We start from the raw sequence: 17,572 nt of genomic DNA, 5'->3' as shown, positions 1-17,572 counted from the left end.
CCCCCATCGTCTCACTGGCCTACGGTGACCCTTCTATATCTGAGGTCATATCTAGTATTCTGTTTTCCTCGATTTGATACCGCTCTCGCGGCCCGCTCTGATATCTTATCCTTCTTCCTTTTCTAGCGTCCGACTATCTAGCCTTTCACTTTTGAGGTTGACGCCTCTCTCATTAGTATCAATGATGCATATTTTTTAATCATTGCTTCATATTGAATCAATATATTTATCAACTCATAAAAATCTTTTTCAAGTCCATTCATGCTATTATTGACAATGGACGGGACAAAAGAATGTGGAAGAGGTTGTACATCACATCGATGTACGTTTCATTTTCAAGATCAGCCTCGAGGTCTTTGAGCTTCTCTACAATTGATAGCATCTTAACCCGTGCTCTTGTATAAATGACCCTTATGTCATCTTCGTGCCGAAGAGCGCCTTCCTTGCAGCATATATAATTAATTCAAGCTTAATAATTAACTTATTGGATAAATTATTTAATTCAATTAAATAAATACCCAATAAAAATCCATATAATTATTTAATCTAATTAAATATATACAAGCTCAAATATACTCAATTAATAAATCTAATTTATTAATCAAACCCAAATGATTAAGTAATTGGTCCATTGTCCATCTCCACTAATTAATGATCAAATTCATTATTACACAAGTTCATCTACTAATTAATTAGTCTAACAAATTAATTATCCCAAGCCTCTTTATTAAATAAATTCAATTAATTTAAAAGGTTAATCCAAATTTAATTAATTCAATTAATTGAATTCGTGTGACATTTATTAAATGAATTATCCCAAAGAAATGATCCAATTATATTTTTCTCCATGAATTGGATTAAATTAATTTATTTCTTCTAAAATTAATTACATCACTTCCACATTGATTTAGGTTTATTCTCGGCTAGAGTACTTGGACTTGTGACTAATAAAATTAGCTTAATCTAATTTACTTTATTGTTTTTTACTATCACATAACTAGAAATGCCCGTTATCATATGTGGCCTTCCAGCAATGGTCCACGGCACTAGAAATTAGGTGAATGTTCACGTGAACATTTCGAGGTTGAATTTCATACAGAACGGTCCTTTTGTCGACAGTCTCCCAGCCTTAGTCTAGGTCATGCAATTAGGCACTGATTCCTATTCTTGACTAGGCAACTATGTTTCATACTCAAGATGTGTTTACTCTATCGATCCAATTTAGGAAACCCATCCCTCATCGATCCACCACTGAAGCTAAAGACTTTGAGATGATTTAGACTCTTTAAGTCTATGGCCTTAGCGATTGATTGAATAGAAAATGATTTTCTATATCGACCAATAATGTAAATGCATCTCAAGTATTAAGCATAATTGTCTAGTATAAGATGAAAACCGACACCCAATTCCATACTCTAATTAACCTAAATGTTCATACTAACATTCACCTAGTCTCTAGTGTCATGGACTATTGCTAAACGACCACCGACAGTGAAGAGTGTTTTCGGTTAATTGTTACTTGAAAATAATTGATTTAAATTAATTTAATTATTAATTGTGTTGGACACAAACCCAAGTTTAGATAAGTATGAATCTAAAGAGTCGCACACAAATCCCTATGTGATCGATAGAATTAATTTAAAATTGATTCTAGAATAAATAAATTAATTTATTTGGATTACAATAATTAAAATAATTTAAAGAGAATATAAATGATTGGGTCATTTATTATGAGAGTCCACTGGAGCGATGACCCAAAAATCAATTAATTGGATAATTTTGGATTAGCACCTCTAAGTTATTTAGATTAATTTATTTAATTTAATTTAATTGATTGACTGGATCAATTAATAAATGTGTGGATTTCAATAAAGTTTTAAATTAATTGAGTTAGTTTGAAATTCATTTGATATTAGTTGGACTTGATTTAATTTGATTAAATAAAAAATAAATCAAAATAGGTCCACCACTTAAAGTCTATGCCCAAAGGGTTAAAGCAAGTTGAGGAGGAGTCGAAACTCTTCGCGTGAGCAATGAGGTTGCTGACCATGATGGTAGTGGTGCACATATTATACTAACATGGTTGGATTGAGCACATTTTGTGCATTTGTGTGTAGGTAGTTTTGGAAATTACTTATAACTACACAATACACAATACACAAAATCACCCCTCTTACTAGAGAAATCTAAAATTCTCATACAATTTTGAACTAAGTATTTAAGCATCTTCTATTTGCTATTATGATGCATTTGAAAACACCAAGCACCACAAAATTCAAAGATAACACCCTTTCGAAATTGATTTTAAGTTTCTTTTATTTACGCTTCCGTCGTGTTTTCGGGTCATACCAATTCTTTCAAGTTTCGGTGCAATAATGAGGGAAAAGCAACAAATATGTTCTCAAAAATGGCTTACCTTGTCCCCAAGTAGCTCCAGAGTATTTATAATACCAAATGTTCATGCTTGTAAAGATCCACATATTGAAATCTCCCCAGTTCGAGTGTTGAATAATCAACGATGGTGAATTCGGGTCATTAGATCATTTCGGATAGCAGTTGGAAATGCATAACTTTTGTCTTATTTGGACATTTGAAACCCTATAGGGTATTCTTGTCTTTTACATGTCTTTCTTTCTAAACTTCCATCACATACCAATTAATGCGCATTCGCCATGTACATCAACTACGATATCTATAACCGATATACTATTATTAAAAATTAAAATCCTATAAAATAAAAATTAATAACAAATTAAAACGTACATTTAACCTTACAAAATACCTCAGAAGAATTAAACAAACATCATAAATATGACAACATTCAAGGTTTGACTATCAAACTATAACGATTTATAGAGCCCGTGATGTGTCTTACTCTTACATTATAGCTTGCGCTGATTCCGACGCCTCTGTCAAAAAGTAAAAGTAGCAATTAGGCCCTTTTCAATATTGCAAACCTTTTCTGACTCATGTTGTTCCATTTCTAACCATGCAGGAGGGATTCTCTCACCGTCATGAAATCTCTATTGTTTTGTAACCCTACTGTTTTCGTATTAATCTATAACTCCCATAATTTTAAATATCACAAATCAAAACTCTATTTTTTAAAATAAGAACATTATCTCTTTAAATGAATTGATGGGACTGCTAGGAAAAAGAATATTGTTTTAGGAAAATTCTCGTTTTGATCAAATTTGATCGAACCAAATCAATCATAAAGCAAGTGTAATATATTTGTCATGTAATTGGTCACTTTTCAGAACGGTACACCAATCATACAGAAAGTATATTGCACTTTCCATGTGATTGATTAAGGTTTGATTGGACGTGATCCGATCCGATGTCGAAAATATTGTTAATATTAATTCTAATCGATGAGTAATGATTTAAAATCTTAGAGTCATATATATAAGGAGGAATTTAACTTTTTTGCTTTGGTCCTGAACGTGATTAGCCTCATTTATAATATAGAATAAGGATACCTACAATGAAAATTGAAAAAAAAAATAAAAGATCTTTATATGTATCTGATCTAAAAATGTCAAGTTACATGCATCAAGTCATATTTGGATGTTTAACTTATGTGTAAGGCTCAATTTGTCACTTTCCTCAAATTATTAAGGGGGTGAATTTTTAATTTGGTAAAATACACTTTGTCCCTGTATTATTTTCATGTAATATTTATCCCTTTAAACTAATTAAATATAACGCATATATACCATCTAAAATTAAATTTTTGGACAATATTTTAGTTCAAAGAATTTATTTTTTTTAATATTTTTTATTTTAAGTTTAATTAAAAAATTTATCTTTTAGTTATAATAAAATAAAATATAATCAGTGAGTTAAATAGTTTGAATTTTATTATATTTTTACATAATAAAATTTAAGTAATGAATGAGTACAATAAATACAAAAAAAAAAAAGATTTCATGAAAAATTTCTATTAATTTGGTAAGAAAGTCATTAATACTATTTATTCTTTTACATAAAAATAAGTAGTTACATATCGGTTGTTTGAATATATATATATATATATATTTTAAATATGATCAAATATATTTTTTTATTTTTTAAATATATTTTCTTTTGGTTAAGCATATATATTTGTCAATTTCTTTTAGAAACATATATGAGTTGTTGGTTATATTATATTTGATACATATGGTCCAAAGAAATTCAACCTAATCAAAAATAAAAAAGCCTAGCGCCTCCCCCTTCAACCACACGACCTGCGAAGGGAGCAGGAGCTCAAAATAGCCACAAATTTAGCCCAAAAGGAGATAATTTGCCAAGCCCCATGCTCAAATGTCCCCCACGTAACATACACTTGGTTCGCCAAGTGTACCTCTTCGTCAATATGGAGAACATGGTTCGAGGGAGGTCCTCGCCCTGGACTCTTTGGAGGCTAAGACTTCCTAGCGACTAGGAGTATATGCTAATGAAGGATGTCCCTCAATTTAGAGATAAGCATTCAAAAGTACCCAACAAGAGATAAATGTGGATCATGGCTTACCCAAATGACTATTATCCTCTTCTTTCTGAAAATGAAGGAAACGTGCAAAACCCCACCGTTAGCCATTTCTTCACATTAGGAATCTTAGTAACCTCTATTTCCCTTCTCCCTGCTAACTTTTTCTTGGAACTTCATGCTCCTACCCACAGCTTTCTGGCTTTTTCTTGCTATAAATTTCCTTTTGGGACAGAAATCCATGTAAATTTTCAGACAAAAAAAGATAGGAAACCAAGTTGATGTCCACCATGCATGCTTGATGAAAATGAAAAGGCAAATGGGCTGTCAAAAAGCAAATTTGCCCATCTATTTTGTCCTATGTTTATTTACCTGCAAAAAGCAAAAGATTCCAAGTAAATAAATAAATGTGCATTAGGTGATGATTTAGAGAATTCTCCTATGCTTTATATGGTTTCATTTTCCGCTAAAATTTTTCAAAAATTGAAATGGAAAAAGGAAAAACCAAACATGTATAAATACTGTAGTCCTAATATTGAATAGGTGACATCATTATGACTGTAAATTCTCATAAAAAATTGGAATTGTTTGTGCTTAACATACACACTTCAGTAAAATATAATATTAATTACAAAATATTACTTCATAATTTTAAATTTGTCAATTATTAACACATTTTTGTTGACAACTTAGCAACGAAATATTAGGAAAAAATTACAATTTTTTAATCCTATAGTTTAGAGCGAGTAAAATTCTAGATCCTGTACGAATTAAGTTTTACAATTAAGTCCATTAATTTTAAAATTTTGACAATTTTATTTCTTTCTCCAGCCAATTTGATCGAAAAATTGCATGTGACTAGCACATGTCCTGTAAATCAATTCGTGCAGGCCAAAAAAATGTCAACCCTTAAGTTACAGGACTATAATTACAATTCAATTAAGTCATATATATAAGTCACATGCAATTTCCTTACCAATTGCTAAAAAATGACTAACATTTCAAAATTCCAAAATTACAAGATTAAATATAAAAATCAATTCGTGCAGGACAAAAAGTAACACTCCCCCTGAATTACATGACTCAAATTATATTTTCTTCCAATATCAATGATAACAATTATCATCACTATATATATGTAATTATCGTTGAGTGACAATTTCATACACATATTTTTATCACTAATTTTCGCTAATAACAATTTTTAAGAAATAATAGTTACTATTAAAATTACGAATCTTATTATTGTGATAAAAAAAAATTCTCGTTACTAAATATATAATTACAGATAATATTAATTATTTTTTTATTACACATATATATACGTGTATATATCTCAAATATTAAAAAAAAAAAGCGTATTAATTGAGAACAAACATGGAAAGGTATAAAAGAAGTGAAGTATGGTAGATGATATCTCACCGTTTCCCCCGAAAATCCTCCTCACAAAAGTGAGGAAGATGATTAGCAATGCAACACCCGCTAATAATCCAATAATTATAGCAAATGTCTTCTCGGACTCCCCATGATGAGGAGAATCTGTACCACAACATCCAATTAGTTTCTATATTATAAATCATCATAATTTAAAAAAAAAAATATGATAGATCAATACGATATGTAATAGTCAGACAGATTAATACAAAAATTTAATTTTTTTTTATCATAGTTATATCTATAATAATTTTTAGTAGTGACTAATGTATTGATCTCACTTGTAAAAGTAACGGCTAATAATAATTGCGGGGTAGTGATTAATTAAATTTTATTATATTTTTTTAATTATTATTATTTGCTAGTGTTAATTATCATGATTAAAGTAATAAAAAATTAAAGAATATTAATTAATCAAGAGTTTCTAGAGGCCATTGCAAATGTAATAGCAAAAAGTAATCGCCTGTGATCAATTAGATTTTCCGTATTATTTTATGTTGACTCTAAAAAATAACATTGATTTGTCATAATTTTAGGCTATAATTATTTATAAGAATATCTGTTGAAATTAAAAAACAAAAAAGTATAAGCAAGAATTTCAGTTTATGGTATGGAGAAATTGTGGGTGATTGAAGGATTTCCTTACCATGGTTTGGCCCAGCATAAAACTGGGCACCACTGGTGGAGTACCTCGCGTAACACTTAGCTAAAAACATGTCACCAAACGCAGCGCCGCCGCACTCCGCCTTCAACCGCCGTATCGCCTCCGTCAAGCAATCCTGACACTGTCCCATACTCAAATCCCCTATGCACTGCGCCACCCCCTGAACATCCTCCGAGCCGCCAACCCGATATGGACCACCCGCCCCATTTAACCCGGACAACACCGCATCACGACGGCTCATTTCATCCTCATTATACCCATTCGACGGCCCGCATTTCTTCATTACAACAGTCTTGTCCTCCACCCCGATAAACGAAGCATTGTCGTACTTCACGAAGCACCCCTCGAGCTGTACGGCGCCGCCGCATGTCTGGGAGCACAAAGGGCCGAGATGGGTCACTGCTCGGGCCACGCAGGTGGCGCAATCCGGCATGGCTAAGTCCGCCCGGCATTGGTAAAGCCCGTACACTACGTCTTGCCGGCTGGACCCCATGATTGTGAACTTGTTGTAGGCGGAGTAAGTGGCTGAATTGACTAGAGAGCTGAGGAGAGAATTAAGGTTTGTTTCATACTGGGAGCCGGGAGTATATTTTATCTGTGAGCAGCCGCCATAGAGGAAAGTATCAAGAGAGGACTGTGCAGGTTTGAAGAAACAAGTGCAGAAGAGTAGAAGGGAAAATGTCAGGATTGGAAGACGATGATGGCAAAATGCAGGGTTTTCCATGTTTGGGGGACTGTGGAATTTGGCAATGAAGAGTGTAATCTGTACGTGAGTGTGAGTGGCAAAGGGTATGAAATGGGCTGCATTCAGGACGAGTACTTAAGGAGGCAATTGTGTTTTTAAAATAAAGGCATGACATGCAAATCTTTACTGGAAAGGAAATTGCACATGGATCAGGGTACAGCCACTAAAGCGGTTTAATAATATACTAGTGAACATGTAGAGCTTGGTGGAAAATGTTCAAAGAGTTATAGTGAGGATTGCATGTGAAAAGGGTACTCCTGATCATGTACACCTTTGTGAAAAGTGTTAGCCATTTCTTCACATTAGGAATCTTAATAGCCTCTATTTCCCTTCTCCCTGCTAACTTTTTCTTGGAACTTCATGCTCCTACGTACCCACACAGCTTTCTTGCTTTTTCTTGCTATAAATTTCCTTTTGGGACAGAAATCCATGTAATTTTTCAGACAAAAAAAGATAGGAAACCAAGTTGATGTCCACCATGCATGCTTGATGAAAATGAAAAGGCAAATGGCTGTCAAAAAGCAAATTTGCCCATCTATTTTGTCCTTTGTTTATTTACCTGCAAAAAGCAAAAGATTCCAAGTAAATAAATAAATGTGCATTAGGGGATGATTTAGAGAATTCTCCTATGCTTTATATGGTTTCATTTTCCGCTCTCGAATTCAACAAGGTATGATGAAAAACTAATAGTGGTTTGTGATGGCTTGGGCACGAGAATTTGGGTTGATTAGGACAACACAGAGGTGGTGGTTGATTTTGGAGATCCATCCTCATAATTTTTGTTGTAGGGTGCAAAGCCAAAATTGCACTCCACATGTTTAGTATCAGTTGTCTATGATGAAAATGAGCAAGGTGCAAGGGAAGAACTGTGGATAGTTATTGAGAGGTTAGCTGAGGTATCCCTTGAGGAATTATGAGCATTGATTGTGGACTTCAATGTGGTTCTTGATGGTAGTGAGTTCTATGGCAAGTGCCTATATGGGTTAAGCTAAAGCATCTTCCACTTTAAATTCTAGATGGATGAGGGTCTTTGTACTGTAGCAAGTGGGGTGAGAAAGCCACCTTATCAGTATAGAGTAACTAAGCAATGTATGCGATTGGATTATGCGCCTGTTTGTGTTATCCTAAGCTATAATTCTAATTTGGCCAAGCATATTATTTTGATAATGCCAATTGGAGATAGGGAACACCAGATACCTTTCAAAGTTGGCGTCAAATATCAACGGATCTCAAATAACTGCACAAATTGGAGCATTATGTGGTTGTTTCTATCAATTATTTAATGACATGACAAATCTATCAAAAATTGAAAGATATTATCCTTAAAGTAAAAACTTCATAATCATTTCGGATCAAAAGCGTACGAGGGCTAAGTTATGGTACCAAAAATCAAATTTTTCTTGTAGAATTCTAACAAATTACAGAAATAAAGTATGAAATGACTAGTTATAGCATTACACTTAATGCCCCCCTCCCCCGCCCCCATATATCCCCATATATATATATATATATATGCTCACTCATTAAGTGAAACAAAAAGTGGTTGAAAAGTGTAAACAAACTTCAATACATACATAATATAAATAAAGAAATTCTAGTTCAAGTTGAACTCACTCAAACTAAATCAACCACATAATAGTTATAATACAGTTCCAGAATCTATGTTTGCATACAATATATATATATATATATATATAGATGAAGGCATGAGATGACCATTTGAGAGGAGGTTTAGCCATACTCCCCTCACAATTTTTTCTCGCCTCAGTTCGAGTCCAAATAGATCAAGCTCCTCTTCTGAGTTGGAGCCGACAGTCACACATCTTACATCGACTTCTGTCCACATCACACAATCACTCATCCCAACATTATGTAAAACAAAAAGAGGAGTTATTTGTTTTGGACTTAAAATATTTTTAAAAATCAAAGAAAAGGGAAAGGAAAGAATACATAATATTGCAATTCTTATTAAAATCACATTCTAAGAGTGGTAACAACTAAAAAAATTCTAATCCCAACTACTTAAGGGCTAAACTAATATCGACCATATCAGCTCAGGTGCACATAATCTTCTCACTATTTGTCGTTGTTGGGCCAAGAAAATTCTACAAAACTACCTACCAAGTTGGAAAAACTGCATTTCTGGCCCATTAATACCTAACTTATGGGACCCACAGAACGAGTTCGCCAAGTTTGTAAGAATTCTATCCTATTTCAAACATTACTCAAGACACCCTTTAAAAGGTCTAACCCTTCAGCTGATATGCTCCTCCGCTTATGTGATTTTGGAATTTCAATACGTGGCGGAGGATCTGATGAGAAACAGACAACCAGAACCGTTAGATTGTCACATGTGTTGCGCTTGAGAGCTTCCCTGACAAGCACTCTCGAACACTTGTCAGGATCATTATGCATCATAAGCTCCTTCCTTACAATTGTTACAGCGTATTGGCTACTCATCACATCCCACAGCCCATCACATCCAATTATTAGGAACTCGTCTTCTTCTGTTAGAACCATCTCCTCTAGCTCAGGTTCTGAGCTTAAGGGGCATGTTGAACCTTTAGGACCCTTCATGTGCCAGTCCCCGAGAGCCCGTGCCACAGAGAGTTGGCCATTGAGGTAGCCGTCATAGATCACACCCCCCAACTTCTCTATTCTAAGTCTTTCAGATGTACAATTGGGCTTGTGATCTTTAGACAACTCTATTGCTCTTCCTCTCTTCCCAAGCACAGCCCGAGAATCCCCAGCATTAGCGATTATCATAGTCCTGTAAAAGATGAATGGATGTGTACTAAAGTCGAAGTTGAATGTATTGTAAACAGGTAAGGGAACAAAATAATATGGGTAAATAATGACACTAATATACTTAACTTGAGGTTAGATTTAACTATAAAAACCTTCGCTATAATTATATCTAAACTCAAACGAGGTGTTGATATTATATATTCAGGAAAAATGCAAGCAACTCCTCATGAAATTGCAAATGAACAAATTACCCCGTATGGAAAAAAAATAAAAGTAACAAAGTACCTCCTGTCTAAGGAGGTAAAATTGTTTCATCTTAAAAAACACAAGAGGGTAAATTGTTGTATTTTTAAAAAAAGATAGGGAGATAAAATTGCTATTTTTTTAAAATTATAAAAAATAATTTACTCATTTACAATATCACAGTGTATATACTTGTTACTTGATAAATGCTCTCCTTCAACATATAACAAATGGATCCCCACTCAATATATATAACTTACCAATAAATTCAGAGACAAAATGGTCGTTTAATATATTTATTGGTGGATTAGATTTATAGTTTTTATATTTAAATCATGAAATGAGAATTCATCACTTTCATTTGGATTTACAGACCGTAGTTCAAAGTATTGATCGATAATTAATAATATCATTCGGAAGAATGACCAATCAAAAAAAATCGAACTATAATATTTGTTGTTATTAATCATTCATAACCCCTAATATTAATTAATTATCATCGATATTGTGAAATTATTAACAAAATCGGATATTATCCAATATCCGGTTACATTTGAAACTGTATACACATTTTTTTTTGGTCTTACTGTAATGTTTTCTATACCATTTGGGTAAATTATATTAAGTGATAAATTAGTTTTGTTTTTTTTTTTTTTGGGTAAATTATAGCAACCTCTCTTAAAAGTTTGTATAATTACGAATACTATCTCGTGTTCGAAAAATTATAAATACTCCCATAATATTTGATAAAATTATGTAATTCTCGGATGAAGATATGAAATTGTCAACTATGCCCTTGTTGTATTTTTTTTAAAAGAAATAAAAATTTGTAAAACAATCGGCCGGAATGGATGAAAAAATTTAAAAAATTATAAATAAATTATCCACTTAGTCAATAAAAAAATAAAAATAAAATTCTAATTTTTAGTCCATAATGGTATTTTAGTCAGTTCACCATTCTGTTGAACTTTCCAACAAACACAAGATTGCTCGTAATTGTTTCCTGGGGCTATATTTGGATTGATGGATTTGAATTTGAGAGAATAACTTGAAAAAAAAATTTCAAACAACTTTATACTATAAAAATTTAAAATTCATCATTATTTAATAAAGCATAGTTCATATTTAGAGTTCAAGGATTCGAAATCCTCTCAATTTAGAATTATCCAAATATGAAGAGATCCTTTAAGAGATCGTAAATATTTTATTTTACTTTTTTAATATTTTATGTACTAAAAATCTTTAATATTCAACTCGATATTTATTGAACTAGTTATAATTTTCTATAGCTTTACTAATTTTCTAAAAGTAATATAAGCATTTTACGAGTAATTTTTATTATAAGCAACGTCCCTGGTACGTTGCATCAATACGAAACCACATCTATCAATATTATCAGCGGTAAAACCACCTTTAACCTATAATACATATAGAAGGAGAAGTTTTTCGGACAAATCGAAAATATTATTTTCCAAGAGTTGAAAAAGCAAAGCATAGTTAATTATACTAACTTTAGGAGAAGTTGTAAGTATAATAAACCTAATTTATAAAATAAGTTATATCACAGAACGCATAATGAACTAATTATATGGCAAGTGCAATACAATTAAATATGATTGGTTTACAGTTAAGTAAAAATAACCAATCATATAGCAAATGTAATATATTTCTTTTGTAATTAGTTTGATTTGACCAAATCTGATCGGAGGAAGAATTTTTGGTAAAATGATTACAAGTAAAGTTTCTTACCTTCCCAAAATGAGAGCAGTGAGGGCAGTAGTGCCAGATGAATGATCAAGATTTTTGGCATCTGCCAGTGCATGATCGGCTTTCACAAAAGCATTCTTTAGTGCTCTTTTAACCCCGCCTGGAAAATGGAAATCCTCAGTAATAAAGTTAAGAATGTTCTTCCTCGTGAAAGAGGCAGCGTCTCTACCCCCATGACCATCAAATACCTGAGAGTAAGTCAAACCACTGAATGAAGTAATTTACCAAGTAAATGATACATTGCTTACTCGGGCAATATGTTCTTGCTTTTTTGAGTAAGTTCATAATTAGCTAAACTGGAAAACAGCACTTTTGATGTTGTAATATAGGGTCTTTTCACTTTTGATTTCATTTATTATGGGATTCTCACTTTTAATTTCGTAACTTTTAAAAAGTAGTATTTTTGGTCCCATGATACGTTTCCGTTATATATCTTAATGAAAAATAGCATGTGGTTGTTTGAGCCTTTACATTTTTGGTACCATATATTACGAGATTCTCACTTTTTGTCCCATAACTTTTAGAAAGTAGTACTTTTGTTCCATGCATTTAACGGTCACGTAGCCTTTTCTGTTAAAAATCTAACGAAAAAGTATCATGGATCAAAAACTATTATTTTTTTTAAGTTGTGGGATCAAAAGTGAAAATCCAGTAAACAATGGGATAAAAAGTATGGAAAGGCTATGAAAAATGTTATTTTCCTTTAGCTAAACCATTAAAAGAATCAAAAGTACAAGTTGAGAGGGGGAATTGCAAATTCTTGTCTATTAATTTAGGCCTATTTCATTTCCAATCCAATTGCTTATGAAATTTTCAAAAGTAGTCCCCATAACTTGCAAAAAGTATCAATTTCAGTCATTTTGCCAACTTTTATTAGAAAAATGACTGAAAAGACACGTGCAAGTCACACGGCTCTTATCTTTTCAGAATAAAGGAGAAAGAGTATGCGACTTGCACGTGGTTCTTTAAGTCAGTTTTCTAATGAAAATTGATAGGAGAATCGAAGTGAGAATTTTTTAAAATTATAAGATTATTTCAGACGATCTCATAAACACCTAAATTATAAGACGAAAAATGTAATTTCTCCAGAGTTGAGAACAAATTACACACCCCATAAAATGCTCCAGCAGAGGGGAAAGCATTAAGTGTACCAAGGTGGTCAGAAAGATTATCCACACAAATGTACTCATCCTCCATGTATGGCTTCGGACCCATCTCAGAGCAGCTTCCGGAACGAAACATAGGTATAAATCCAGAATCCTTGCCTAATGACTTTACACCATTTACAACAGGACATTCCTAGACATTCAGATAGCACAAAATGAGCCGAAACGAACTCCCAGTTTAATTGATAAAGTCAAAAAAGGCTTGAACAAACTCTCATTATGATAAAATATCAAAATGACTTGAAAATAATTAAATCAATTTCTAATCATGCTATTATGCATGCAATATCATCAAACTATGAAGTTAACAATTAATTAAATGCAAAGCCTCTTGCAAAAAAAGGAAAAAATGCAATTTTAGTCCTATTACTAAGTTGATTAGCATTTTTAGTCCTACGTGAATTGATTTTTATAATTTAGTCCTTAACTTTAAAAATTTTGTAATTCTAATCCTTTTCATACCAATTTGGCCGAAAACATTGCATGTGACTTGAACTTAGTTCAATTAAATTGAGGATTCTGGCCGAGAAAGAACTTAAATTGCAAATATTTAAAGTCACGAGATTAAATTACAAAATCAATTCGTATATGACCAAAAATATCACCTACAAATTATAGGACTAAAATTGCATTTTTCCTAGAAAAAACCAGTTATAAACGAGAAACTCCGTTCTCAAAAAAATAAAAGGTAATGCAATCCTTTGAACGTTAAACCAAAAAACAACTTGACTCCTTGATGTGGCCAAAAGTGTGTTTTTTGTCCTAATAAAAATTTCAAGAGTCGCATTGTTGTTTTTTTCTTAACATACTCGAGACAGTTTTTTGCCTAATAATGCTTAATTTCATGCGAGGGTAAAATGCAACTAAAAATCCCATCATTTCCAAGAATGCAGGTCGCAAAATCCAATCAATAAGAATACTTAATATGAAACACAAACATAATGACATCCCAAATCACGTCTCTCTGTTAACGTCATTAATGGCTGGTTTGGGTCGACAGAGAGTTGCCTCTGCCGAGAAGTCTTGATTTACTTACCAAAGCAAAGGGATCAGCCAAAGTTGCATGACTGATGCAATGCCGCATCAACGGCGGTCGTGCTACTTTTGCTTGTCCGAAATCGTTACATTCCTCGTCACTTTTCTTTCCATTTTCTTTGCCCAAGCCATTACCTAGTTTACCTTGACAGGGCATCGCATCAGCGCCTGGGGCCATTTGATCCTTCTCTACCCCTGATCGACTATTCCAAACTGGTTTTTTTCCTAACCCAAGTATTCTTTTTGTTTTGAGCTCAAGACCCAATTTTTTTCCATTCGTGAAGAAACAATTAGAGTCGCTAAATGCAAAGAATTTTAATCTTTGAACAATCTCATTCGCAAGACATGCACTAGGAGAGAAGCTGATGAGAAGAAAATGTGACAGTTAGAGCGGGTGGAAAAAGAAGAGGCGAAGAATGGTAGTAGGAAAGGGAGGGTCGTGTGTGTGTGGTGGCGTAGAGGGGAATCAATGGCTTTCAGCTTTCGTGGGCACCTTTGTAGGGAGTGTCAGTTTTCTATACGTATACGTCGTCACAGGGTTTCCATGTTTGGTACAAGAGTTGCGAAAACTAGCTCTAGGGAAGGAAATTGCACTTGAAATTGTTTTACATCTATAACTATATATCTGTATTTAATATACTACTCGTGATTGTGCAAAAATATTAGGTTGGAGTTTATTAGTTTACAAAATTATACAACGTTAATAAAAAATAATAATGTAATTTGATTCAATATATTTTATTAAGACCATCGAAAAATTTAGAAAGACTAGTAAAATAAACAAGTGTTGTGCGTGATGCATAGTTTTTAATTTATTCTTTCTCCTTTCTTACATGATGTGTAAACAAGTAAAAGATTTTAATAAGAAAATTTTGATGAAAATATTTGATATACAAACTTGATTAATTATTAAAAATGAACTCTAAATACTTATACATTTGACTCTTTAAATGGACGGTGAAGATTAATTTTAATAGTGTAACCAGAAGCTTTCAAAAATATTTTGAAATACTAAAAAACCTCCTAGCTAGATTTGTATATAAAACTTTTAGAAACTTCTCTTTTAACTTTTATATTAATCTAAAACCTTGCATCCAAAGACTTCCATATTTATATAAAATATTCTAAAATATTTTAACATTCTTAATTTCATACATGTAAGTGCTCTTAATATCAACATCTATTCCTTCGTAGACCCTTTAAAATGGTAATTTTAAATGTTGTTCATATATGTCTATTTTTTTTTATTTTTTCTAAAATAGAAGGATCAAGTAAATAACAAGTGTGAATAAGATACACCAATTGATAGCGTTATTGCTTGATTCTTTCTTCCTACGTCTAGTCTTTTCTAGCAAGAAGATTGAAACTTCTTTCGGTGTGGTATGGATGATATTCGAGAAGTTCTATACTTGAACTCTTGTTAAAAGGAAGTATGGATTTGAAGGAGGAACAAAGCTTGTCTCCGATTCCAAGAAAAACGACAAAGATCAAAGTTCTATAACGCACCGTTCGTTCTTCTTCCATAGTTGAAGATGCATGATATGTTTGTATGTTTATTATTTGCACTGAATGCTCGGAAACATCAAGGGTACACTCCCTTGATCCATTTTTTATGCTCTAATTTTCGTTTTACTTTTCATGTTTTTTGTTGCATTCTCGTGCCAATTCACTCCCTTCAAAACTTTAAGATCGTAAAAAATTGTCAAGTCATCACCAATTCCTTCGAAATTTTCGACTTCCTCCCATAAAAAATTTCCTCCTGCAGTTACTTAAAAAATATCAGTCCTCATTCCTGATGGAATTTGGGATAATGGTTTCTTTTTCCGATGGTGTCTCCATTTGTCAAAGTAATTCCATCAGAAAGTAGTAAAATATGTTACAAATTCATCCCAAATTTCGATGGATTTTTTTATCAATTACAATCGTCCGAAAAATTCATCCCAATAAAATAAGTTTTTTTGTAGTGAAATAGGAAGAATAAAAGAAGAATGACTAAGATAAAGATAAAATAAAATGATTATTTATTTTTGCAAATTTCTCTTCAGTATATTTATAAATTTTCAGCTCAAAATCTAGTAAAATAATTGTTACTTAAAAAATTAGAAACTATATAAAAAATATTTGGATATCAAAATGATATTAATGGTGAAATTCATATACCAATTGCGTTGTTTGTAATGAGTACTCAAGGTACCAAAATGATATTAATAACAAAACTTAGGTACAAAAATAATATTTACCATCCTTTTTTTTTTCACGATAAGCTAATGTTGCCAATGCCATGTAAACCAAGAAGTATATATATTTACATTCGGAACACACACTTTATTACACTACGTGTATGGACATAAAGGGTAAAATGAAGGACTTGAATGAACTGAATGACCTGAAGATCATATGTAATTGGTTGGAACTTTAGATGGATGAATGGAGATCGAATGTGATGCCCAAAGCCGTATATATCTCGACGAAGGACCAGAAGAGAAGGATATGTGATTGGATTCATGGTTTTAAATTTTTTGATGAGTACGCATCTAACCTGGCACATTAATTGTATGTCTAATTATTGGTTAATTGTTGATGAAATTAGTGTAGAATTCATTTGTATAAGTTTTTCTATCGAAAAGTAGTAAAATATGTTATAAATCCATCCCAAAGTCGGATTTTTCGATCAATTATGATCTACCCAAAAATCCCACCCCAATAAAATAATTTCTTTGTAGTGCAAATAAGAAGAATAAAAGTAGAATGACTAAGAAAAAGATAAAATATAATACTTATTTCTTTTTGCAAATTTTTCTTAAGTATATTTATAAATTTTCATTTTAAAATCTAGGGATAAATAATTGTTACTTAAAAAATTAGAAACTAAATAAAAAATATTTGGGTACCAAAGTAATATTAATGGGGAAATTCAGATACCAATTGAGTTGTTTGTAATGACTCAAGGTACCAAAATGATATTAATAACAAAAGTTAGGTACCAAAATAAAATTTACCACCTTTTTTTTTTTTACAATAAGCTAATGTCACCAATACCATGTAAACGAGGATATATATATATTCAGAACACACACTTTATGATAAATTAAAATTTTTTAAATAATTACATTAATTATAAAAATTAAATAACTAGTATTTATTATAATTTTATAAATCATGTCTAATGGTGGTCTACCTCCTCTAGAACGTGGACAAGGGCCTTGGCCCGCCGATTCCACCACCGACGGGTAATGCTTCCCAAGTTGTGGAAGCAGTGTTCCGACCACCCCCACCACTTGACACGACTGGCCCCTCAG

General features: G+C 32.3%; 2 protein-coding genes across 4 annotated transcripts; both read right to left on the bottom strand.

The window, feature by feature from the left end:
• Positions 1-2,709: 2,709 nt before the first annotated feature.
• On the bottom strand, positions 2,710-7,644 carry LOC105178207 (plasmodesmata-located protein 7). 3 transcript variants are annotated; one of them, XR_016067218.1, is made up of 4 exons: positions 6,552-7,644; positions 5,894-6,010; positions 4,517-4,694; positions 2,710-2,909 (listed from the first exon to the last, which is right to left on the bottom strand). XR_016067218.1 is itself a non-coding variant. In XM_088884461.1 (3 exons), exons 1-3 carry the CDS (start codon positions 7,291-7,293, stop codon positions 4,684-4,686), a joined length of 870 nt encoding a protein of 289 aa, XP_088740587.1. In that variant the 5' UTR covers positions 7,294-7,644; the 3' UTR covers positions 4,105-4,683. The 3 variants fall into 3 exon arrangements, 2 of the variants coding, with proteins under 2 accessions (XP_088740587.1, XP_020554837.1); XM_088884461.1 differs by lacking the exon at positions 2,710-2,909 and having other exon boundaries at positions 4,105-4,694; XM_020699178.2 differs by lacking the exon at positions 2,710-2,909 and having other exon boundaries at positions 4,105-4,843; positions 6,552-7,640.
• Positions 7,645-9,337: 1,693 nt separating this feature from the next.
• On the bottom strand, positions 9,338-14,555 carry LOC105178400 (Protein phosphatase 2C family protein). Its single transcript, XM_011101865.3, has 4 exons — positions 14,275-14,555; positions 13,183-13,371; positions 12,055-12,260; positions 9,338-10,084 (listed from the first exon to the last, which is right to left on the bottom strand). The coding sequence occupies exons 1-4, from the start codon at positions 14,449-14,451 to the stop codon at positions 9,529-9,531; spliced, it is 1,128 nt and encodes a 375-aa protein (XP_011100167.2). The 5' UTR covers positions 14,452-14,555; the 3' UTR covers positions 9,338-9,528.
• Between the last annotated feature and the right edge of the window lie 3,017 nt (positions 14,556-17,572).

Source organism: Sesamum indicum, linkage group LG9, assembly GCF_026168435.1.
Source record: "Sesamum indicum cultivar Baizhima isolate 11 linkage group LG9, ASM2616843v1, whole genome shotgun sequence".
Classification (NCBI taxonomy): Eukaryota; Viridiplantae; Streptophyta; class Magnoliopsida; order Lamiales; family Pedaliaceae; genus Sesamum; species Sesamum indicum.
Note: the sequence above shows the minus strand (reverse complement) of the source record. Positions and strands in the feature narration are given on the sequence as shown.